This window comes from Carcharodon carcharias, chromosome 3 (assembly GCF_017639515.1).
Source record: "Carcharodon carcharias isolate sCarCar2 chromosome 3, sCarCar2.pri, whole genome shotgun sequence".
In the NCBI taxonomy this organism is placed as follows: domain Eukaryota; kingdom Metazoa; phylum Chordata; class Chondrichthyes; order Lamniformes; family Lamnidae; genus Carcharodon; species Carcharodon carcharias.
The window spans coordinates 110,087,478-110,114,472 of NC_054469.1; the positions used below are offsets into that span (position 1 = coordinate 110,087,478).

Consider the following 26,995-nt stretch of genomic DNA (forward strand, 5'->3'; position numbering starts at 1 on the left):
GTTGAAAAGCTTTGACAGTATGTCTCTTTTCTCAGCAATATTCAAGTTATGTGCTTCCAAGAGACTAATTTTTAATTGAAAATAAAAGCAAAATACTGCAGATGCCGGAAATCTGAAATAAAAACAAAGTGCAAGTAAAATTCAGGTCTGGCAGCGTCTGTAACAGAGTTAAAGTTTCAAGTCCAAGATGACCCTTCAGAACATTTTTAATTGAGTTTGCTAACCTTGGTGACCACTGACCTGACATGCTTAATGTTGAATGTACTACCACATCTACATCCCTTTCTGCTTTATCTTTGGGGTTTTTTTTTCTGCATGTTCCATCATATACTTGTTGCATCCTTTTTCCTGCCATTGTGTAATTTGTGTTTGTCTACAATGAATTTCATCTGGTACTTATTTGTGCAACTATGTAATTTTGTAGGTTCTTTCTTTGTGTCAATAACTGCTCCAGTTTAATGTCCTGTACATGTCAACTATATTAATACATAATATGCTGAAGAATTTCAAATAATACAATTTCAAATTGCTTCACCAACACAAAGTTGTTTTGACTTTCCTGAGTCATTTGATATCTTTTTCTTATAGGAGAACTATTTTCTATTGTATTCAGGTAATATCTCTAGTGAATGAGGCTTTGTCTAACCAACAATTATTAAAAATTTTCATCACTTGTAATACTTTTAGAAATCTAACTTTTATTAAAAACTGGTCATCTTTCATCTTTTCCCCATGCATCACTATTGAATATTGTTGTTAGGTTGACAAGTGCCATAAATTATAGTGCAGCTGACTAGGAAAAGTTACTGAATAAGACAATGTCAGGGTACTGATTAAGACACGGTTGGAACTGAGCATATAACCAAGCCATGTTTTATCTTTGTTTATGTTAACTGAGCTCCTTCCTATATTGTCCAGGCATGAAATTAAAAATGCATTGTTCTGGTGCTAATATGATTCATGAAATAAAGGTCTGTAGCATATTTTGAGGCTGTTATCCAAGGTCACCTTTTGTAATTTGCTTCACTTAACTGTTTAAGTTACATGAGTAGTAAATCCCCAGTGGACAAATTAGCAATATCTATTGTCAACCATTTTCTCTTCTGTGGTCTGTCATTTCCTTTTGCTGCACTTATTGGCCACAAACAGAATTAGTTGCTTTTTTAAATTTTTGTTACCATGCTGTTTTGGACTTCATGGACTTGGCTAAATTTACAGCAATAAAGTGTTGATGGAAAAGTCTATTTCCGTAATTCCACAAGGCTGCACTTGTTTTCATTTCTCTTTCAGAGGATATCAAAACTGAAGGATGATGATTGTAGTTGGAAGAACTCATGCTGTTTGATACTTTAAATGATTAGGTGTCAACTGAGTCTTTTCATTGCTAAATCGTATTTATGACTCTTATAATAGAGTTTTACATGACTGGTCCAGGTTGAACAGTAGAAGTATTAGAAAGCTCGTTCCATAAAGATACCTCTTTTAAATGTAGAATTCTGTTATAAATGTGCATCTACAAATCTGAAATCTGTGTGGCAACTTTTTTGCTATGCTCTATTACAGCATTCGTTGTTACAGTATTTATTTTGCAGAGAGCAGTACATGTAACAGATTTTCCTACTTGAGATTTTAAACTTTGCATGGAATCTTCTGCCCTCTCTTGTGGCATGTTCAGAGGTTGGGAGGGCATTTAATCAGGCAGGTGGGTGGGAACCCTACCACCTTCCCGCCTCCACCCCAATTAGGTCCATGGCGGGAAGAGTGCTCATGACCATGAACAGCCTCTTGCCCTGATGCCAACTGAGGCCCTTAACTGGGAAATAAATGCCTACATAAAGGCCTTGACCTGCTGCTACTAGCATTAACCCTTTTGCGGGTAGGTGGTTGGCCATGCAGGGAGAAAGACCTGTGCAAGGTTGCTTGTGGTCTCTTGGAGGGGGAGGGGTCACTCAATCAAAGACGCTCACTGCTTGATTGGGAAGATAAGGTTAACTGAGAACCATCCCCTTCAAACTCCTTCCCCCATGACTCTCATCCGTTGTAAATCCCCTCGCCATTAGTTACCTGTGGCCTGGGTTGTTCCTTGATCCTGGGTCTCCAGTAGCTGTCATTCCAGCAGCAACTACCACCTCCCTGACGATGTTGCTGCGCAAAGGAGCTGCTGGACAGTCAGAGACTGGCAGCTGTCAGTGGACAGGATGTCCTGCCATTGGGGGTCCTAATCCTGTGGAAGGCCTGCTAGTGGCCTCTAAACTGCCTGATTGGCTCATGATTCAGTGGGCCTGTGCCAAAGGAGTCAACGCTAGTCTCTCGCCGACTCTCCAGCCAGCAAGTGAGACACCCATCGCTTCCACAAGATTCTGCCCTTGTCTCTAATCCCCATCAAAACGTCAAAATTCCATTTTAGATGCAGTCTAAGTTATGAAATCAGGCATTTTGCACTATTTGTGTACTAAATACAACATTAATTTGTAAACACTTGGATCTTTATATTTAAAACAAAATAGACTCTGCATTCATCATTTTTAAAAACATAATTATTCCACAAATGGGAAAGTGCCTAACAATTGTATAATTTCCAGAAAATGTTAGATATATATAAGATTACTTGAGACAACTCTTTGTGAGAAACCGTTTTTTTTTCGTGGTAATGAAGTATCCTTGAAATCTAGGCAGATCAATCCACAATTCTGCCATTTTTTTCTATCATAAGTTTCTGCGACGATATTTATGATGAAATGTCACTAGACAAACTTGGAAGGATGTAATTACAGCACTTAGCGTCAATAATTACACATCACTTGGATGAACTATTAAAGTGGTGCTACCACTGGAATAGTACTCCAGCATGAGTCACTGCTTTAAGAGGAGAAAATTGAGAGCATAAATTGGAGGAAAAAAAAAGTGGATTCCAATTCAAATTAAGTGGCAGTAAAATTTTACTTTGTCAGGCGTGCAAATGGACATTAACATTTTTGCAATCCCATTATACATCCCGCCTGGTTTAACTATCCATTGGTAATGTTGCAGTCAGTTTTGTGTCCCTGCCGAAGTTGAATTTCACCCCTTAGAATTATAAGTTTTTTAGCACTGGACACCATTATGTCTATCCTAACTCAATATCAAGTTTGGCAGCAGAAGCAGGACAAATTCAATCCAGCCAACTACTGCTCCTCAATCTATTCTCAATCATTAGCAAAGTTATGGAAGGTTTAGTTGACAGTGCCATCAGGTGGCACTTACCAATAATCCTGTTAACGAATGCTAAGTTTGGGTTCCACCAAGACTCCTTGGCTCCTGACTTCATTCTAGCCTTGGCCCAAATATAGACAAGACAACTAAACACCAGAGGTGAAGTGAGAGTGGCTATCCTTTTGATCAAAGTGGCATTTGACTTTCTAGTTTAGAGAAAGTAGTGGGGGGGTGGAGGGAAGGGTAAAACTCCAAGAAGTATAACTAATGAGAAACAAAGCAGCAGGTTTGCGTGTTGGGGGGTGGATTCAACTTCATGGAAAATTATGAAAAAACTGAAAAGAAAGGAGAGCCCAGGAGAGGCTATTAAAGTCTCCAGAACACAAAATAGGACAGAGTGTTTGAAAAGGGCTAGGAATCTAACTTTAAGCACATCAGATAAAGGGACAAAAATGAGAAAGGGGACGGGAAATACAGGATTGAAGGTGTTGTACCTGAATGCACGCAGTATACGAAATAAGGTAAATGAGCTTGTGGCGCAGATTGAAATTGGCAGGTATGATGTGGTGGGCATTACGGAGACAGGGCTGCAAGGGGATCAGTACTGGGAGCTTTTGGTGGAACCCACTAGGGAACAGACAATTCTAGATTTAGTGATGTGTAATGAGGCAGATTTGATAAGGGAGCTTAAGGTGAAGGAACCCTTAGGAGGAAATGACCATAATATAGAATTTACCCTGCAATTTGAGAGGAAAAAGCTGGAATCAGATGTAACGTTATTACACTTGAATAAAGGCAACTACAGAGGCATGAGGGAAGAGGTGGCCAGAATTGACTGGGAGACGAGCCTAGCAGAAAAGACAGTGGAACAGCAATGGCAGCAGTTTCTGGGAGTAATTTGGGAGACACAGCAAAAATTCATCCTTAGGAAGAAGAAGCATACTAAAGGGAGGACGTGGCAACCATGGCTGACAAGGGAAGTCAGGGACAGCATAAAAGCTAAAGAGAAAGCATACAATGCAGTGAAGAGCAGTGGGAAACCAGGGGATTGGGAAGCCTACAAAGACCAACAGAGAACAAATAAAAAAGAAATAGGGAGGGAGAAGATTAAATATGAGGGTGAACTAGCCAGTAATACAAAAGAAGATTGCAAGAGTTTTTTTAGATTATATAAAGGGTAAGAGAGAGGCAAAAATGGACATTGGGCCGCTGGAAAATGACGCTGGAGAAGTAGTACTGGGGAACAAAGAAATGGCAGAGGAACTGAATAGGTACTTTGCGCCAGTCTTCACAGTGGAAGACACGAGTGACACCCCCAAAGTTCAAGAGAGTCAGGGGGGGGCAGAGGTAAGTATGGTGACCATTACTAAGGAGAAGGTGCGAGGAAAAATGAAAGATCTGAAGGTGGATAAATCACCTGGACCAGATGGATTACACCCCAGAGTTCTGAAGGAAATAGCTGAAGAGATAGTGGAGGCGTTAGTGGTGATCTTTCAGGAATCACTGGAGTCTGGGAGGGTCCCAGAGGACTGGAAAATCGCTAATGTAACCCCCTGTTTAAGAAGGGAGTGAGGCAAAAGACGGGAAATTACAGGCCGATTAGCCTGACCTCGGTCGTTGATAAGATTTTAGAGTCCATTATTAAGGATGAGATTTCAGAATACTGGGAAGTGCATGGTAAAATCGGGCAAAGTCAGCATGGTTTCATCAAGGGTAGGTCATGCCTGACAAATCTTTTAGAATTCTTTGAGGAGGTAACGAGTAGGTTAGACAAAGGAGAGCCAATGGATGTTATCTACTTGGACTTCCGGAAGGCCTTTGACAAGGTGCCGCACAGGAGGCTGCTCAATAAGATAAGAGCCCATGGTGTTAGAGGCAAGGTGCTAGCATGGATAGAAGATTGGCTATCTGGCAGGAGGCAGAGAGTGGGGATAAGGGGGTCCTTCTCAGGATGGCGGCTGATGACTAGTAGAGTTCCGCAGGGATCAGTGTTGGCACCACAACTTTTCACTTTATACATTAATGATCTAGATGAAGTAACTGAGGGCATCCTGGCTAAGTTTGCAGATGATACAAAGATAGGTGGAGGGACAGGTAGTATTGAGGAGGTGGGGAGGCTGGAGAAGGATTTGGACAGGTTAGGAAAATGGGCAAAGAAGTGGCAGATGGAATACAACATGGGGAAGTGTGATGTCATGCATTTTGGTAGGAAAAATATAGGCATAGACTATTTTCTAAATGGGGAGAGAATTCAGAAATCCGGAATACAAAGGGACTTTGGACTCCTAGTCCAGGATTCTCTTAAGGTTAACTTGTAGATTGAGTCGGTAGTTAGAAAGGCAAATGCAATGTTGGCATTTATTTCGAGAGGACTAGAAGATAAAAGCAGGGATGTACTGCTGAGGCTTTATAAAGCTCTGGTCAAACCACATTTAGAATATTGTGAGCAATTTTGGGCCCCATATCTCAGGATGGATGTGCTGGCCCTGGAGAGGGTCTAGAGGAGGTTCACGAGAATGATCCCAGGAATGAAAGGCTTAACATATGAGGAATGTTTGAGGACTCTGGGTCTATATTCGAAGGAGTTTAGAAGGATGAGGGGGGATCTGGTTGAAACTTACAAAATACTGAAAGGCCCGAATAGAGTGGACGTGGGAAAGGTGTTTTCATTAGTAGGAGAGACTAGGATCCGAGGGCACAGCCTCAGAGTAAAGGGAAGACCTTTTAGAACAGAGATGAGGAGAAAGTTCTTTAGCCAGAGAGTGGTGAATCTATGGAATTCATTGCCACAGAAGGCTGTGGAGGCCAGGTCATTGAGTGTATTTAAGACCAAGATAGATAGGTTCTTGATTGGTAAGGGGATCAGAGGTTACGGGGAGAATAGGGTTGAGAAACTTAGCAGCCATGATTGAATGGCGTAGCAGACTCGATGGGCCGAATGGCCTAATTTCTGCTCCAGTGTCTTAGGGGTGTGACATCAAGGAGCCCTAGTAAAATTGAAGTCAATGGAAAACTTTCCACTGACTAGAGTCATACCTAGCACGAAGGAAGGTGGTTATGGTTGTTGGAGACCAATCATCTCAGCCCCTGAATATCGCTGCAGAAGTTCCTCAGGTCCTAGGCCTAACCATCTACATCTGCTTCATTACTGACCTCCCCTCCCATCATAAAGCCAGAAGTGGGCATGTATGTTGATGATTGCACAGTGTTACTTGCATTTACAAACCCTCATAATGAAGTAGTGCCTGTGCACTTGCAGTAACATTCAGGCTTGAACTGAGAAGTGGCAAGTAACATTCATGCTACACAAATGTCAAACAATGACTGTCTCCAACAGAAGAGAGTCTAACCACCTCCCCTTAACATTGCATGGTAGATGTTACCATCGCTGACTCTCTCACCATCACATCCATGGTCACCAGAAACCTGGAACAGCCCACATAAATACTGTGGCTGCAAGGGCAGGTCAAAAGCTGGGTATTCTGCCATATGTAACTTGCCTCCTGACTTCCCCAAAGCCTGTCCACATGGCACAATTCTGGAATTCAATTGAAAATGCTTCACCTCAATGAGTGCAGCTCCAACAACATTCAAGAAGTTTTATCCCTCCAAGACAAAGCAGCCCGCATGATTGGCACTGAGTCAACCACCTTAAACCACCACCACCTGCAAGTTTCCTTCCAAGGCACCATCCTGGCTTTGAGATGTATTGCTGTCCTTCCTGATCACTGGGACAAAATCCTGGAACTCCCTAACTAACGTGCTTGTGGGTGTACCTGCACCACCTTCACAAGGGCATTTAAGTTTGGGCAATAAATGATAGCCACGTCAGCAATGGCTATATCCCATGAATGAATAACGAATAAAAAAATGCATATTCAAGTATCATTTCCTTCTACCTTTCAGTACCTTTATTCAAAATCCTATCTAATTCCCTCTTAAATGTTATAATTGACAGGACTTCAGCCATGACTTATAGCAATTCATTTCATTCACTATCATCCTCAGAATTTTTGTTTAAACTTCCACTGTATGCTTCAACTGCCAATTTTAAATTCGTATCTCCCTCTTGTTATCAGTTCTTTGACCAACAGGAATAATTTTTCACCACTTGCTCTGTCAGACCCTGTCGTAAATATAAGTACCTCTATTGGACGCTCTCTTAATGATTTATGCACCACTGAATATGTTCCAGATTTTCCAAGTCTTTCAACATAACTAATAGCCTCACATCCCAGCTATTAGCTTAGTAAATCCATGGAACAACTTTACAATGTCTTCGATAGTCTTTCTGTAATGGAAGGGCCAGAAAGTGCACGTTGTGCTCCCAACTGTGGCCTGACCTATGTCTTGCTGAGATGTCATCATTGTCAGCTGTGACCCAGTAGAACATTCTTGTCTCTGAGTCAGACAGACTTTGGATTCAAAACCCACTCCAGAGATTTGAGCGCACAATCCAGTCTGATACTTCAGTGCAGTATTGTGGGGGTGCTGCACTGTTGAAGGTGCTGTCTTTCAGATGGGATGTTAAACTGTGACCCCTATCTGCTACCTTCGGTGAATGTTAGCAATCCCATGGCATTTATTCAAAGAGCAAGTCAGTTCTTCCTGGTAGTGTATTGTCTCATATTTATCCCTCAATTAACATCGCTTTAAAAAAAACAGATTATTTCACTGCTGCGATGGTGCCTGGCAATGTGCAATTTGACTGCTGCATTTCATATACCTTAAAAGTAGCTGTAAAAGGATTTGGGATGGCCTGAGCCTGTGAAAAGGTGCTAATTAAGTAGTCTTTTTTTCCTTAGCCCTTGCATCTATATAGATCTCAGTACCACATTCATCTTTTCCATAGTTTTTTTTTCCTACTTCAGATCCCACTTGTAAAGATTCCTGTGTCAGCAATCCAGGATAATTCTGCACTTTATTGCGAATTTTACACAATAGGTTATATTTTCATTCTCTTCTTTTTCCTCACAATATGTTACTTTATGTTCATCTACATTGACTTATATTTGCCACATATGGACACAACTTGTATGTATCCTCCCATCTCTCACGTTTTCCTTTATCATTCGTCCTGCTCTGAGCTTGTTATTGCCAATAATTCTCAATATTAAACAAATTATTTTTGTGTGTAGAATGAATAGTTCAAGCATGGTTCCACCAGCCCCTACTGGCTACATCTTGCCACACTGAGAGCATCTCTTCCTTAAGTTTATGTTCTATCAATGCTGTCACTTTATATCATAAACTTTAATATTTGCCATAAACGTCTTATGTGCACTTTATGACTTGCATTTTTGAATGTCCAAATGTATCATATCCTCTACATTCATGTACAGCATATGTTTGGTAATGATCTCAAACAATTTAAATAAATTAGTCATGCCCTTTACAAATCTGTGTTGAATGTCCATGATTCTTTTTGATACATTCATTATCTATTGTTACAGCATTTAGCAGTTTTCCAATGATGTGAGACTAAGTAGCTTATAAATACCTGCCATCAGTGACAATTACGTCAACCAAAAATTATCTGTACTGTTTGTTTTTTTTGTCATGTACACGGTGAGGAAAGGAATCAGCTCAAAATGTGAATGGTGAAGCTGCTGTAATTAAGCATGGTAGAAAGAAATTTATGATGTAGTGCCTTTTACAACCATAGGCCATCCCAAATCATTTTACTGCCAATAAAGTACTTTTGAAATATGGTCACTGTTATACTGTAGGAAACATGGCAGCTAATTGTACACAGCAAGCTTCCACAATGTGACATTGACCTGCTAATTTGTTCTTGTGATGTTGATTAGTGGTGAGTATTGTCCAAGACAATGGGAATAACTCCCCTGCTCCTCGTCAAAATAGTGCCATTGGGTCTTTTACATCCACCGGAATGTGCACATGAGGCCTCAGTTTAGCATCTCATCTGAAGGACGACATTTCCCTCAGTATTGCAGTGAAATGTCAGCCTTGCTTTTTGTGCTCAGGCGTTGTAACGGGTCTTGAACCCACAGGGTTCTGATTCAGAGGCAAGAAAGCTATGGCTGACACTCGTATTTCTGTAGTGTCCACAACAGTTAAAAGAAACCTTACTCCAACGATGCAAACATGTAATACTGCAGGCACTGGAAATCTGAAATAAAAAACTGAAAATGTTGGAAATACTCAGCAAGTATGGCAGCACCTGGGAGAGTTATGCTTCAGTTAATGCTTCAGGTCTGTGACCTTTCATAAAAACCAGCAACTACATGACAGTTAGTTTAACATCAGTGATAGGAAAGCTTTTAGAAATGATAATTTGGGTCAAAATTAACAGTGACTTGGAAAAATGTGGATTAAGAAAATGTTAAGAATTTGTTGAGGGCAAATTGATGAACATAATGCGATTGATGTGGTATACATGGACTTTCAAAAGGCATTTGATAAAGTGCCACATAATAGGCTTGTCAACATAGTTAGAGCTCATGGAATAAAAGGGACAGTAGTAGCATGAAGCACACTAGGTCATTAATATATCTCACAAAAAGCAATAGTTCTAATACTAACCCCTGGTGGATTGCACTGTATACCTTCATCCAGTTTGAAAAATCACTGTTCACTACTACTGTTTTCTGTCATTCAGCCAATTTTGTATCCAAGCTACTACTATCCCTTTTATTCCATGAATTTATGCTGATGTTGCTGGTTTTATCCTTACAAATAACATTTGCAATTCTCCAGCCGCCACCACATCACACCCCCTACCCCCTTTTCTAAGGAGGATGTGCCTTTGCAATTTCCACCTTTACTTCCCTCAGTATCCTTGGTTGCACCTGATCTGTTCCTGGTGACTTGTCAACTTTAAGTACAGCCATCCTACCTAATATGCCCTCTTACCAATTTTTAGTCCATCCAGTGTCTCTGCCTCCTCTTTCACTATGACCTAGGGAGCATCTTCCTCCTTGGTAAATTCAGAAGCAGAGTATTCATTTAGTACTTCAGTCATGCCTCCTGCCTCCATGCATAAATTTTCTTTAAGGTCCCTAATTAGCCCTACTCCTCCTTTAACACCCTTAACTATTTATATGTCTATAGGAGACTTTGGATTCCCTTTAATGTTAGCGTCCAGTCTTTTTTCATATTCTCTCTTTTCTTATTTGTTTTCTCACTTCCTCTCTGACCCTTCTATATTCAGTCTGGTTCTCAATTGTACTATGCACTTGTTAAGGCTTACTTCAATGATAGTGCTTTGAACTGAAAACACAATTTCTCTAATGGGTTTCTTCCTAAAATTGTGCTTACTTTGAGGAACAACAATTACACAATTTAAAATGTCTTCAATACTAAGGTGAAGGCATGATTTTCAGTGAGTGACTTTAATATGATTATTATAAATTGGGAATGGTTTCTGAGAACGTCCCTCTATCTTTCTGCCTGCTTTCAAAAGTCTCCATATATTCTTCTCTCTAACTGTACCTTTATCACTGCACCCCTGCCGCTCTCTACCCTTGTTTCACTTGGCTTATTGTGCATTGTTTGTCTCAGCCTTGTAATATGCTTTGAGGTGTCCTTGAGTATATGAGTTCTAAAGTGGTAATCAGGAAAATTGCTTCACATTTAATGAATTCTGACATTCTTTGAGCTTCTCTCCAGTGCTGGTACAATGTCACAATGTAATTGCACAAATATTTTGCTATTTAAAAATCGGCAGGTACTAGCATCAGTTTTAAAAAGAATACCTGGTGAATACTCAAGGTTAAATTAATTAGCTTGGAAAGCTATTTAGGTCACACTAAATGGATATATAGGTTTTAGATGACTGTTCTCCTTAATGGATCAGTCTTGAGAAGACTTGTCAGTGGACAAGGTGTTCCACATTAACAATATGACTGATATAAGGTAAAAATAGAATGGTGTGACAGTAAGACCATGTCATTTTTATTTATTAAAGGCAAAGAGCTGTTGAAATTCAAATGATAGTTCCAAACCAAAAAGAATAAGGTTTAAATTATGTCCAGATATTGTAAGAACATGTAAACAAGTATACCCCTTTCTGCCAGTTCCAAATTCATGTTTGTATTTGAATGACTCATTTTCTATATGAGGGTTTATCAGTAGTGGTATCCAATTGTAACTTGAGGATCATTCATGCCATCTACAGGTATTGGAACTGTTTAAGAAAGATTTTGCCTACTTCAAGTCCTGTTATTGTTCAGCCTGTTTTTGTATAGTACCATGTTTGTTTTTTTGCCTTGTTCCTTTGTCTTGTCTGTCTTGGAACTTATTCCTGTTTGACTGTCAGCTCACCCTTCATTCTCACTGTTTGGTCTCACTGTTGTTACCTCTCTGCGATCCTGGAGAAGCCTCCATAATGAGCACTGGACAGGGTTAATGTAGAATCACTCCCCAACTGCCAAACACCCACATGAAAGGTCAGTCTGAAATTTCATGTTTTTTTTTACTAAATGGAAAAGGAAGCACTTTTGTTCTTTTCATATGTTAAACACAAAGTTTGATGTGATACAATTAGATGAGAGCAGTAACAAGTTTAAAAAAATACTTACGATGCCACCAAAATAACACAATAAGGTATTCTTTGATTATATACCTGTACCACTGAATGGTTTCCTTTCTACACTCATGCCAGCTGTCACCCTGTTAGTGTTTTGAGGGTTTGTGTTTACGTTTACACAAGAGTGCCAGCATTTGCTGACAAAAATCAATGTGATCCAGGCTTCTCCTCCTTTATGGCCCCTCTTTGCTCACACTCAACTTCTTGCTCCCCCAACTACTACCTTTATTCCACTTATTCTACCTTAATACCTGACTCTTGCTAAAGCCCCACATTTTCGATGTTATTTGCCCCAGCCGATGAATACGGTAATTAGGAATTCATGCGAAAATATAAGTTTCTGCTAACGGTGGACAGCGGCTGGTATCTTGGGGAGATTGTCAGCATTAATTGAGGAGGAGTGGGGTGAGCGCGAGTACTAGCAGTGACAAAGATTGTGAAAACACAGGTTGGGATTTTCCGAGCCCACTGGCGTCGAGCGTGTTTGGTGGCATGAGCGGATAATATGACGAAAAGGTCAAAAATCGGTTTCACAACATTGTGAAACCAGTTTGTGATCGTCTGCTCAACCCACCAATGGCGGGCTGCATTCCCCGCCATCAGACATCGGAAACCTCGTCATAATACATCAGCATAGCATTATAAGGCCAGCCCGCCCGACTTATCCTGAATCGGTCCTGAATCGTAGGCTGGAAAACACGCCGGTGTAGAACATGTCTTGACGACTGTGACGTGCAGAAGTTGGGAGTTACCGCCAGGGCCTTGCTCACGTTGTGGATATCCGAGGAATAAAAGATGCTGGAGTCCAACACCAACGGGATCCTGGAAGAACACCCATGGCATGCTGAGTAGATTCTCATTGACGTGGCTCTGCTGTGAAGCAGCTCACGGAAGTTGGAAAGTCATTGTTGATGCTCACAATGGATGATGGTCGAGGGAGTGGGAGAGGAAGGCCTAGGACTGACTGGGAGAGGAAGAGGTGTCAGGATGAGGTAGCGGGGGGGGGTGGGTGCGGGGGAGGCGAGAAGGAGGTGTTGACGGGTGTGAGGTTGGGAAGGGAGGAATGAAGGTGCCGGGAGAATGAGGTTGGAAAGGGGAAGGATGGTGTTAGGGGGTGAGGTTTAGAGTGGGGGGATGAAGGTATCATGGGGTCACAGGCTGGGAGGAGGGGAATGAAGGTGTCGGGGTGAGGTTGGTAAGGGGGAATGAAGGTGTCGGAGGGGTGAGGTTGGGAGGGAGCAACGGGGGAGAAGATGGCAGCTGGAGAGGTAGCTATTAGGTGGGTTTAAGGGAAGGAGTACATAGGCGGGGGAAGTAAGGGTGTAGGAAGAAGTAATGGTGGGGGAAGGAATCGGGAAGGGGGAAGGACTAAAGTTGGAGGAAGAAGTGAGTCTGGAGGAAGAGGTAAGGTCACAGGAAGGAGTCGGGAGGGGGAAGGACTAAGGGGGAGTCCGGGGAGTGTTGGGAGGGCCAGGTGGGGGAATGGGTTTCGCAGAGATGGAGGGAAGAATCCCGGGGTGGGTGAGGGAGGCCAGGGAAGGAGGTCCTAGGAGGGTGGGGGATGTGGTTCCGTGATGGGGGAAGGAGTGCCAAGAGGGGGAAAGGATTCCAGAGAGGGAAGGGGCCCGAAGAGGGGGATGTCCAGCTGCAAGGGAGAGGTCTGATGGGTCCATGACTGCCTCCTGAGGAGAGAACTGAGGGTGGGCCTGGTGTGAGGGAATGGTGAGAATGACTGAGGGCAGAGCGAGGCGGTAAGGGGGGGAGGGTGAGTTTCCGAAAGGTAGAAGGTACAGTGAGGGTGGTTGGTGGGGACTCGGACGTAGATACGGACCCTGGGGTTGGGAAGGATGATATCAGGGAGGTGAATGTCAATGGGGGTAGGACTTTCAGGAAGGAAGGGAATGTGCAATTTCACCTGGGCATCCCAGAAGAAAAAGGGTTGTGGCTGGTAGGTCATGGAGGGGAGGTGGAAGGTAATGTCAGCAGAGTCAACAGTGATGGGGGAAAGGAAATGGGTGACTGGGGGAGGAGTAAAAATGGGAAAGCGCACAAGGAACCAAATCCAGACTATGCTGTCCAAATCGAAGTGAAACAAGAGTCGTAGTGGGCGAGATCAGGTGCCGCGTGGGAGTGTGATCATTGGGTGGGCAGAGATGTGTGTCAACTCAGTTGGACTGCAGGAACTCGCCCATGACCCCCGCGATGGTGTGCAGGTCTGCACACATCTCCACGTTCTGCTGGACCGGGGTCTTGATGGTGTCCGCCATCTTCCCCATGGAGACTTCCATACACACTTGTGGGCACCACTTTATCAGACAGCAGGCGGACGCACCCCTCCGACTCGCATGCCACTCTGCTGAGGGCTTCCAACAGCTCTGCATGATGTTCCCACGCTTCCTGCTGACTTTCCAGGATGAGTTGGAAGGCCAAATCTAGAGGCTTGTCATCTGACTGGGACCTCACAGATGCCTGATCCCCAGCAATCCTCTGAGTGCCTGGGAGCTCTCACGAACCTGCCTCCTGCTGCTGCTGACGTGTCCGTGCAGTGACCACCAGATTGTGAACCCAAGCGTGCTCTAGATCTAGGCCCACCGGGGTGTGTTTCTCTGCACTGGTGCAGGGTGTGGATAAGAGCTGTGATAGCCTTCCAGGCTGCTTATTTCCAGCTCTTCAGTGGAGGAGATGTCCTCTTGGGGAAGTGAGGACATGGATGGAGTTGAGGGAATGTCTGGCTGAGGTTGTCGGTCGCTTGGCAGAGCTCCCTGTGAACTGGATTAGAGATAAGTAGTGCTTGGCAGCAGTGTTAAAAGCAGGAGAGAGAACACTTCCATTTGCGTTGAGAGAAGGATGTTGTGGTGAAGGATCTTTGAGGGTGTTTGTTGCTAACCTCACTGTTGTTGCAGGCATGGTCCACATCCTCACCAGTCAGCGTGATGGTACGCTCCTCAAAGCGAGTGAGGGACCTAATGTGAGCTACTCCATTCCTAGTCTGGTATCTCTTCCTGCTGAGTAGGCTTCTTCTGCATGAAAACAGATGGAGAGAGCGTGAGCAGGACACATGGGCACTGCATGGAATGTTTGTTTAGCGGAGCCATAGACAGGATGAGGATGTGAACTCAAGAGGGTATGAGCTTGATGGGCATGTTAGGGTGTGTGTGGGAGTTAGTGGAGTTCCCCTTTGAGGTGTGAGATTCCTGTGGATGTGTGATGGGATTGAGAGTGAGAGAGTTGAGTGATGAGAAGAGTGAATTACCTTGGTGGAACGAATGAGACCATTCATTTTTTTGCCTGCCTTAATATTTTCTTGGTCACATTCTATAACTTATATAATACCTCAAGTCTGAAGAATACTATTTATCTTGGCTCTTTAAATAACCTTTTCCTTTTTTATTTAATACTTTTCCTTTAAGTTGTTCATGGAATGTGGGCACTAGCCAGCATTTATTGCTCATCCGTAATTTTTTTAAAGAGTCAACCACATTACTGTGGGTCAGGAGTCACATATAGGCCAGACCAGGGAAAGGTGACAGATTTCCTTCCCTAAAGAGCTTTTACAACAATCAGCAATGGTATCATGGTCATCATTAGACTTTTTAATTCCAGATTTTAATTGAATTAAAATTTCACCATCTGCCATAGTGGGATTTGAACCCTGGATCCCTGACAATACCACTATGCCACTGCACCCTAGTGCTAATCACTCTTATTGGCCATGATTGCATCACTTCAGAGGTATCCCTTTTGAATTTACTGGATATTGACTTGTTTTGTGTCTCTTTAATTGGCCTGTGAAGTTGCAAAATATTATTGATGCTGTGCATTGTGGAAGAGGTGAGAAAAATGAAGAATAGATGATTTAGCTGCAAATGTGTCCATAAGTACTAGTAGTATAACATGTTTGTGAACATGTTAGTAGCCACAATTTAATGGAGAGAAAAGAAAGCTTGTCAGGTTAACTTTCCTTCCCTTTTGCCTAATAACATATTCTCTGAGGTTCACAGATCCAACCGTTGTTTACCTCAATAAATTGTTTACCTTCTCAAGAAACTTTAGCACACAGCTTAAACGTAAGGGGATCTAAGTCTAGCATGGGACTGACTTGCCTGAAAAGGAACTGAGTTATTTGGGATTCTCCTGGAAAAAGGAGCATGTCGATGGTACAGCTCTATGGAACCATTCGTGGAGCACTTGAACATTTTCCATTCACCATATGTGGCTCTGTGCCTGTGAATTCACCATTCAGTGAGTTGATTCAAGTGGCGCCACTGTGCAGAGAGAGTTTCCTGCAAGGAGAGCAATCAAACTGTTGGACTAATTGTTATGTTTTAATATCACATGTTCACTTTCTGTCTGGAACATGAGATAACTACTAATAATATTCCCTTGTCGCTTTATCTGGGAAAGGGGGGAGATAAAGCTGCTAAATCTTAGCCTGGGAAGTATCTTACAATTGGTCGAGTCATGATTGGTTGCTCATAAACACATGGCCAGCATTTTCCATTCAATGAATTGGTGACATTGCAGACTTTTGTGCTCAATCATCTCCCCACCCTCTAATCCCAGCAGACCTGGCTTTCAGGTTATTTGAGTGTTTGTGAATGGCATTAGGTGATATTTCTGATGCTGCCATATTATTTGCCTTCACAGAACGATAGAACTGGAGAGAGGAGAGAAGAAGAAATATCTGTGGTCCTTAAAATCCATAGACTACAATTTTGCTGGTGCCCACCAAAACTTACCCTGACAGAGTTTGAGGGTCAGTGGTGTGGGATTATCAGGAGGATATTGCATTTGCATGGGGCCACTGGCACCATTATAGGCACACTTCTAGTTTGCTTGTCTATGTTATGGCCCTGGGAAAGTTGATATGTGTTTTCCATGTGGTGAGAAACCATCGCCCTCTCTACAGCCTATACTCCTTTGGTGGCCGATCCAAAGTTTTCAATAAAATGTTCCTACCGTTCTTGGGGGTTCCATCACTCTACCTACCTGGATCCTCCCCAAAATTGGGCCCAGTTACACTTATCTGAAAGCAGCATGTTTTAGCATACATCCTACAGTGATACACTAGTCCCATCTGAGCCTGGTGAGAACTTGGTGAAAGGAATCTCTGGCCTTGGCTCATTAGTCTTCTCTCAACCTGATTAGCTTTGTAAAACGGTTGGCTCAAATTTTTACATGGCCGACTGGGAATTTGGTGTGGCATAGCTGGGTCCCTGCATTTTTCTGCTGGCAGAGGCTGATGGGACCCTTAAATAAATATCTTTAAATTTCTCATGTTACCTAGTGTGGTTAATCACACTGTGATGATGTGATGTACCTTATACTAGGTAATCCTTTCATTTTTGATTTCCCCTCACCGAAGCCTAGCCTCCTTTGTATTCCTGATGCTCGGCATTACTATGTTTAGATGACATGATTTTATTGTTACCTATTCTTTGCATATAGTGTCCACCAGCGCTTCTGATGGAAAATGTTGGATAATGGCGATGGAGCAAGCAGAAGGGTTTGCCTCTATATTTCCCATCCGCCACAAAACCAATCCAGGATGGGTGCTCAATCTTCAGGAAATTTAGGTCATGCAGCTTTAAATCAGCCGATGCTGACAGGTAGAGAGAAGGCAGCCTCCTAACAGTTGTTGTTACAATTCCACCTCCAATAACTAGCTAAGGTTTTTGTTTAAACTGTGACCTCCACAACTGCTTAAGATGCTTAAGTCTAATCCAATTACAGCCCAAAACTGCATCAGACTAAACACTTTTATAAGGCTAATCACTTCAACATGAGTAGTGCAACACTAACATTGTAGCGTAATTAATGTAATGTATTAAGGCCAGAGAATCTTAGAAGGACCCAAGTGCACTATGTATCGGATTTGTACTTGCTGATTGGCCAGGTTTTGTAAACAGCACATAATTTTAAACAACATTCTCAATTAAATATTTAAATATCTCTCCATAACTGGATTGCACTAATTTTTCAAATTGTATGAAAAATTGTTCTACTGAACAAAAACTATATAGTAATTTACTGTGGGGCTGATGCATAAAGTGATGCTGTAATGCTTTAGGCGCCTAGCTCCATGCTGTCAAGTGTTGAACCCTCGTCGTGATATAGAAAGCAAAGGCTTTATGCACATTAAATATCACCCCACCAACCCCCTAGCAACCCCTGATTTGATTTAAGTTGTACTAAAGCCCATTATGAGGTTAGAGTAGACTTGCGGCTTTCCTTCATTGCTAAAGCTCACTAAGTTGCCCTCTATAGGCTAATGGATTAATGGCCATTATGTTCCAAACTGTTTAACTAAAATACAAATGGCAGTGATTGAGTGACCAACAGTAACCCTTCACTAACTACTGCTGTTCAAAATCCTGACACTGATTCTTATGATGTTTCCATCACATTATGTTGTAAACACTCTTGAGTACTACAAATATAAGTAAATTCACTGATCTTATTGTTGGGTGAAGTCTGCTCTGTGGGCTACAGGCTCACGGAACACCTACAGAGCAGTGGACCCAGAAATGCTATCCCAGAAATGCGTCAAATGACAATTTTTATTTAAATGAAAAAATGTTTATCTGTTATAAGATCTTACTGATTCAGCCTTGTTGAAAGATGCTAATAAAAGCTTATTGGTCTTGATTTTAACAGATCATTGAGAAGAACATTATTCCTTTTGTTGACAAATGGGAAGAAGCAGGGACATTCCCAGCCCATAGAATCTTCAAAATTCTTGGACAAGCTGGCTTCCTGGGTGTTAACAAGCCAATAGGTAACTCATATTTATGATTTTATGATTATAATTCTGGACTATATGCTATTTCAGTAGAATAAATGTTTTAATATCATGAATAGATTAGAATTTCTTTACAAATGGGGTAAGTAAAGCATATAAAAATGTATAGCTGTAAGCATACATCACATATTATTTGTAAAACCAAGAACATCGGGTGGAAATTAATGCCCTCCTCTGTGGTGAGTTTGGTGATTTGGGAGAGGGTCATTTAATCTGGTGGAGGGGGGTGGTGGGGACACCATCATCGCCCATTTCCATCCTGACTCAGTCCACGTAGGAAGGCCAGTTGACTGCCTTCCAGCCCTGCTACCAATTGAGGTCTTTAAGTGGGCTATTAATGACATCTAAAGGGCTTCATTCCCTGCCATTGGTATTAATCCAGCAGTAGGGGGGGCTCGCCATGCATGGAGCACGATAAGCAAACATATGCATGATTGCTTGTGGGCTCGTGGAGGGAGGGGGTCTATAATCAGGGGACCCAGCATCGGGAAGGAGCGGGCCAGCTGAGAGCTAACCCCCTGCCCTACGCCCTCACCCCTGCTGCCGTCACTCACCTGTGTCTTGGATACAGCAATAATAGTAGGCCTTGGGTGGGTGTCCTTCTGGCAGCAATCACCACCTCCCCCGCAGCACTGCCGTTCAAGAGCTGGCAGCTCTCAGCAGGCAGGATTTCTGCGCCAAGGATCCTTGAACCTGGGTAAGGTCCACTGCTGTCCAGCTGAATGGCACTTACTGTGGCGGGCCATTACTAAAAGAGGCAGTGCAGGGCTCCCATTGTCTCTTCAGCCAGCAGGCGAGGCTCCCATCATCTCTTAAATATTGCTCATCATCTTTCTTTCTTCCCTGAAATCTTGCTGTTGTAGTGTTTTATAGCAGTTCTCTTGAGGAATCATTAGAAGCAATTGAATCCAACTCAAACTACTTTTTATTTTGTGCTTGGGTTGTGGGAAGCATTTTGCTGCATATCCCTATATGCAGTTGCTCTGTGAACATTGTGCTTGACTTTCATGAACCACTGCGATGGTAGCACTTTCACAATAGGGAGTTCCAAAATATTGACACAGCAACCATGAAGGAACTGCAAGACGGGATGGTGTGTAACTTGAACAATACTTAGACCATAAGATATAGGAGCAGAAATTAGGCCATTCGGCCCATCGTGTCTACTCCGCCATTCAATCATGGCTGATAAGTTTCTCAACCCCATTCTCCTGCCTTCTCCCCGTAACCTTTGATCCCCTTATCAATCAAGAACCTTTCTATCTCGGTCTTAAATACACTCAATGACCTGGCCTCCACAGCCGTCTGTGGCAATGAATTCCATAGAAATTCCACTTCCTGGCTAAAGAAGTTTCTCCGTCATCTCTGTTCTAAAAGGTCTTCCCTTTACTCTGAGGCTGTGCCTTCGGGTCCTAGTCTCTCCTACTAATGGAAACACCTTCCCCACGTGCACTCTATCCAAGCCTTTCAGCATTCTATAAGTTTCAGATTCCCCCCTCATCCTTCTAAACTCCATCGAGTATAGACCCAGAGTCCTCAAACGTTCCTCATGTTAAGCCTTTCATTCCTGGGATTGTTCTCGGGAACCTCCTCTGGACCCTCTCCAGGGCCAGAACATCCTTCCTGAGATACGGGGCCCAAAATTGCTCTCAATATTCTAAATGTGGTCTGATCAGAGCTTTATAAAGCCTTAGCAGCACATCCCTGCTTTTATATTCTAGTCCTCTCGAAATCAATGCCAACATTGCATTTGCCTTCCTAACTACTGACTCAACCTGCAAGTTAACCTTAAGAGAATCCTGGACTAGGACTCCCAAGTCCCTTTGCACTCCAGATTTCTGAATTCTCTCCCCATTTAGAAAATAGTCTATGCCTATATTCTTCCTACCAAAGTGCATGACCTCACACTTGCCCACGTTGTATTCCATCTGCCACTTCTTCGCCCATTCTCCTAACCTGTCCAAATCCTTCTCCAACCTCCCTGCCTCCTCAAAACTACCTGTCCCTCCACCTATCTTTATATCATCTGCAAACTTAGCCAGGATGCCCTCCGTTCCTTCATCTGGATCATTAATATGAAAAGTTGTCCCAACACTGACCCCTGCGGAACTCCACTAGTCATCAGCCGCCATCCTGAGAAGGACCCCCTTATGCCCACTCTCTGCCTCCTGCCAGACAGCCAATCTTCTATCCATGCTAGTACCTTGCCTCTAACACCATGGGCTCTTATCTTACTGAGCAGCCTCCTGTGTGGCACCTTGTCAAAGGCCTTCTGGATGTCCAAGCAGATAACATCCATTGGCTCTGCTTTGTCTGACCTTCTCGTTACCTCCTCAAAGAATTCTAAAAGATTTGTCAGGCATGACCTCCCCTTGATGAAACCATGCTGACTTTGCCCGATTTTACCGTGCACTTCCAAGTATTCTCAAATCCCATCCTTAATAATGGACTCTAAAATCTTACCAACGACCGAGGTCAGGCTAATCGACCTGTAATTTCCCGTCTTTTGCCTCACTCCCTTCTTAAACAGGGGGTTACATTAGCGATTTTCCAGTCCTCTGGGACCCTCCCTGACTCCAGTGATTCCTGAAAGATCACCACTAACGCCTCCACTATCTCTTCAGCTATTTCCTTCAGAACTCTGGGGTGTAATCCATCTGGTCCAGGTGATTTATCCACCTTCAGACCTTTCAGTTTTCCTCGCACCTTCTCCTTGGTAATAGCCACCATACTTACCTCTGCCCCCCGACTCTCTTGAACTTTGGAGATGTTACTCATGTCTTCCACCGTGAAGACTGACGCAAAGTACCTATTCAGTTCCTCCGCCATTTCTTTATTTCCCAGTACTACTTCTCCAGCGTCATTTTCCAGCGGCCCAATGTCCACTTTTGCCTCTCTCTTACCCTTTATATATCTAAAAAAAAACTCCTGCAATCTTCTTTTGTATTACTGGCTAGTTTACCCTCACATTTAATCTCCCTCCTTATTTCTTTTTTAGTTGTCCTTTGTTGGTCTTCATAGGCTTCCCAATTCCCCCGTTTTCCCACTGCTCTTCGCCGCATAGTATGCTTTCTCTTTAGCTTTTATGCTGACCCTGACTTCCCTTGTCAGCCATGATTGCATCGTCCTCCCTTTAGTAAGCTTCTTCTTCCTAAGGATGAATTTTTGCTGCGTCTCCTAAATTACTCCCAGAAACTCCTGCCTCCTACTTGGAAGTGATGATGTAATCACAACATTCTGCTCTCCTCCTTGGTGGGAAAGTTTGCAATGAAGTGTTGTCAAAGTAACCTTGAGTTATTGCAGCAACAGCTTGTATTTATATACTGTCTTTAACATTGTAACATGTCCCAAGGCAGTTCACAGAAGCTTAAATAAAATTTGACACTGAGCCACATGAAGATCTATGGGCGGATGAAAAAATTGGTCAAAATAGCAGGTTTTAAGCAGCATTTTTAATGGGGAAAAGAGAAATAGAGAATGGAAGAGATATATAGGGAGGGAATTCCAGAGTTTAGAGTTACAGTGGATTTTGTAGATCTTATACTGCACCTACTTTGTGCCTTTGGTGAGGTTAGATAATGAGTCTGGTGGTAAACACATCAGTCAAGTGAACTACTGTGTCCTGGATGATGTTGAGCTTCTTGATTACTATTATAACTTAATCTATCTAGGTGAGTCGTGTACTTTTTGTCCCATTTTTGACTTGAACCTTGAAATGGTGAGGAGACTTTGAGGCATCAGGAGATGAATCACATGTTGGGGAGTATGTTGTCAGTTTCACTTTAACATTGTTCCTCTTCTGTGATCTGCCTGGGTACAAAACATTTCCCTCAGTGCTTCCACTCTTGCCCTCGGTCCCTCTTCTCTTGCCTCTGCCCAGCGTTGCTTCCTGCCCTGGCTCCCAAGCCTTGCCTCCCACCCATGCTCCTCAGCCTCCCCTCCCGTGTCTTGGCCCCTGGCCTCAGCTTCCTTCCCAGGCCTTGCCTCCCATCCTCTGTTCTTGCCTTAGGCCCCCAGGGTTGTTTGTTCTTGCCCTCGCTGTTGGCCCCACCCCTGTATTCGCTTCTGGCTTTTCCTGTGCTGAACTCCTGCGCTCCATCTTGTGACAGAAGATGGTCAGTGCAGGTAGTTCTGGGACTTTCAGTTGATAATTGCACCAAATAACTAACTAAATGGAGCCTGGTCAATCTAAAAGTATGGTGAGTATATTTTTTTTATTATATACTGTATTGTACAATAATTCTTTTATATCCACTGATGTATTTAATTTTGCAAATTATTTCAACTAGGAATTCACAGTACTACACATGTGGTACAGTATTTCAACTTCTACATTGTTTTTTTCCGGATGAGAAATATCTAAAGGAACCAAACTCCAGCTTTAACATTGATTCAATGGGAACCCATGATTCACTTAGTTATTTCACCTAAAGTCCTGATTTTCAGGAACGCAACCTTAACTTTAAGTGAGGTCTTACAATACCTATTAAATTGTGGCTGTAAGAGGGTAAGGAATGGCAGCTTAATATTCCTTGTAATAGTGTTTTTGGAAAGGCTAAAAGTGGGGGGGGTGGTAAAAAAGCAGCAGGGTAGCAATATTGGTTAAAGAAACAATTATATTTGTGAGAAGGGATGATGTGCATCAAATGAAGCCATATGGGTTAAACAAAAAATGGACAATCATACTGCTAGGAGTATACTATAGACCTGTATTTTCAATAGGATTTTGATTCTTGCCAAAACTTCTGGCGATCAGGTCACCATATTCACTACAGGATTCAAAATATATGGAATATTAATAAAACAAATTTTCAATCTTTTGAAAATGGGTTTGTAATTTAAACTGTCAGCACTCAAGACACACAATGGGCTGGATGGTTGCTCTTGTGCTGTAAATCTACCTGTTCTTTAAAAAAGAGAATGCAGGTAATGATCAAAAGAAAATTAGAGTTAACTGAAAGAATGGGGCAAGTTTGTACTTGTGCAGAACAAATGGATTAGATAAATTAAGGACTAGAAATGTAAAAATAGCGCATGGAAATAAATATTATAGTAATGGAAATTATGTTACAAATTCTTCAGAATAAGCATTTAAGCCTGGCAGAATGGACAGCTTTTAATTATTTACTACCTTAAAAAGGAGTGTGGAATGACACCTCAAAAGCATAAATTATTTAAATGAAACTGAATAATAAACAATCTTGCAGCAATGTTATGTTATTGCTAAACATAATCAAGTACCATTTAGAAATATTCAAATGAAATTGATTGTTTTACATCTAAATTTATTTTTTACACATTGCAGCAGCAAAACAGGTCTTAAGTTATTATTTATAATTTTCAATGAAAATGGATTTAAAATGTCTTTGGGAAATGCCAGTGTTGCTCAGAGTTAAAACAAATAGCACAATCCTGTGTACACAATGGAAAACATTTATTATCGCTGATGGCACTGGAGCAGAATGAGAATGGGGAGGTGGTCCAAAGGCAAGATGGAAATTTATCTCACTGGATCATCCATTCGTGCCAGGAACAAATATCTAATCTGTTCTTAACAGTCAAGAAATTTATTTTATTTGGATGCATATTGTCATGAAATACAATCATTGTAATTCTTGGTAGGAATGCTCTGTGCTAGCTGTTACTTTCGTTTCTAATTTTTGTTCTGCTATGTTTTTGTGGTCGTTTTGCAAAAGTGTTGATTTCCAAATTTTTAGTCGTCAGTCATAATTTTGAAAGCAAGGGTTTACTTATTTTTTTGTCATTTTGAGGATGCAGAGGAGAATTAAAAGAAGGGTACAAGGCAGGCCATTTTGTATCAGATAGGTTGCCCTTACTCATCATTATACAGAACCCATGCTGCACACACAAGTATTCTGCCTTGGATTGTCGGAGTTGAACCACTTTCACAGCCCCACTTTACCAAGGACACTTAGTGTTGTGCCAGACTCTCTGACCTCTAGCCAAGCTCCAATATACAACATTGGTTATCAATGCCACCACATAGGGTTTTCAACCAACCAGGATTGGCCTGGAGTCCCCAGGAATTAAAGATCAATCTCCAGGGCACTAGTGTGCAATTCTGGAGGAAAACCATTCGGACATTAAAAAATATATATATTTTTTAAAATTTCTTTGAACAATTCTCTTTTTACCTGATATAAAAATATTGAAAATGGGGAAAAAAAAGCTGGTTGGTTGACAATTAAGCATAATCCAATTGGGTAATGAGTCTTTCTGCTTTCCAGTTAGTATAGGAAGGCTATATTTCACGAGGATGGATGTATTGGCCGACTAATGGCAGCAGCATGGGGCAATTCATGTGATGAAACCTCCAGGAATACATTTAATCGAAATTGGCAGCCCTACCACCACAGCCTAAACTTTCACCTTGCTGATCCTTTCCAAACTATCAGAGGGACACTAGTGATACTGGACAATCTGCAGTTACCAGATGTATTAAGTAGTTAACTGACTTGTTTTTTGCCAAGCTGAAAAATATCTTTTTTTCTTGGGCAACTGTCAGCAAAATAAGGTTCTGAAATATTTTTGGTGGAAATGTGGACTTTGGGTGAGCATTGAATTGCATTCAGTTTTAAAGTCTACCATAGTAAAATATATTACAGAAATTAAGTGTTTAGATTCTTAGCTGGAGACTGATTTAGATAACATATGAGAAAACATCTGGAAACATAAGAGAGGGACAATGAAAAGAAAAAGCAGAAAATAAAGAGAAAAAAGGAAAGTTAGAAGCAGGATGAAACGCTACAAGGATAAAGATACAGAGACCATCAAATACTCTACTTGAGTCCAATAATTTCTGTGCTGTTAAAACATAACAAGATTATGGAAAATAACAAAACAGAACTGAATAATGGAGGTTATAAGGTTAGATAAATATTCTGGAGATTTTCACTATTATCTTTGAAACTTTTGATAACTGTGTGGGTTGGGTGGATAAAATGATAGATAAAGCTATAATATCTGGCCAAGTACCAAGCTTGGTGAGCCAAAAAGTCTTTTATCATTGCGTGCTACTTTGTTTTAAAGAATTCTGAGTGCGTAATATTGTAACACAGAAGATTCCAGGTTTCATGGGCAGGATTTCTGATTGTTGGACGAGCACGGTGGGCACGCCCGGAAGTGGCCAGGAAATGATCAGCCGCCCACAAATGGCCCCTGACCACAATTTCGGACGTGAAAGGGCGCTGAGAAGCTCAGCGCTGATGGGGCAGGGGGGCAGAGGAGTGCAAGCACAAAAGTGTGTGAATGTGCATGGGAGCGTTCACTGAAAGCTCCCTGAAGGCAGGGAGCTGAAGAAATGTAAAAACAAAAATAAAAATTTTGAAAATGTGAACCACAAAGGACTCACTCACATGAACATAAACATAATAAAATGCTGCCAAAATATATTTCTTTAAATTAATGTTGGAAACCTCATTCCGCACATGGACGAGATTTCCTAATAAGTCCAAAGGCCGTCTGGTCTTTTCACAGCCGGTTTGCCTGCCTGTGATTTTAGGCCTTGGATTGTTTAAGAAATGACTCTTCTCAATTACAAAGAACATAGCATTCAATATGTTATAGTGGTGATTAAGTTTGATAGGCTTTGAGTTTGTGATTTCCTCACACCACACTGAACAACTGGATGAAAGTACAGAGCCGAAGTTAGTTGTTTGCCTACGAGGAAGGAAGAAAAGTCGAAAGGTAAATCTTTGTGGGGTTGTTGAGCACCTGATAGCTTTTCCACAGATAGTGGAATAGGAAGAGAACATTCACATTCTGAATTGTCATGCACATTCTGAGAAATGCAAAGCGAAAACTGTAGAACATTACTGTTGTAGACCATTTTGGTCAGAAAATAGTATGTGAAGAAGAGAGGGGGTTGGAAAGGTTATTGTTTTCAATTATTAATTATATCATTGTGATCATTGTATTGTACATTTTAGGATGATGATAGAAAAGAACAATAGGCAATCCAGAGTAAAGATAGTTAACTGGACGAGGGCCAACTTCAATGGGGCAAGAACTGAGCTGGGCCAGATAGACTGGAACTAAAGGTTGATGGGACAAACTGTAGCTGAACAATGGGCTACCTTAAAGAAAGTAATTGGTTCGGGCGCAGTCAAGGTATATTCCATTGAAGGGGAAAGGTAGGAAAAATAAATTCAGAGCCTCCCTGAATGATAAAGGAGATAGAAATTAAGGTAAGGAAAAAAAATTTTCTTATGACAGGTGTCAGGTAGAAAATAGAATTGAGAACCAAGAGGAATACAGCAGGTTCAGAGGGGAGGTGAAAAAGCATATTAGAGAAGCAAAGAGGGATTATGAGAAAAGACCAGCAGCCATCATAAAGGGGAATCCCAAAATCTTCTATTGGCATATAAATAGTAAAAGGAGGAGTAGGGATGATCAGGGACCTAAAATGAATTTACACATGGATGAAGGGG

The 26,995-nt window shown here is 41.9% G+C and overlaps 1 protein-coding gene across 1 annotated transcript in view; it reads left to right on the plus strand.

Annotated features, from left to right (window-relative positions):
• The window catches only part of zgc:85777 (uncharacterized protein LOC405871 homolog), a 96,747-nt gene that overhangs the window by 15,907 nt on the left and 53,845 nt on the right, over positions 1 to 26,995 (plus strand). Inside the window, exon 2 of the mRNA XM_041183154.1 lies at positions 18,401 to 18,521. Coding sequence (XP_041039088.1) covers positions 18,401 to 18,521 — 121 coding nt within the window. The remainder of the gene's footprint in view (positions 1 to 18,400; positions 18,522 to 26,995) is intronic.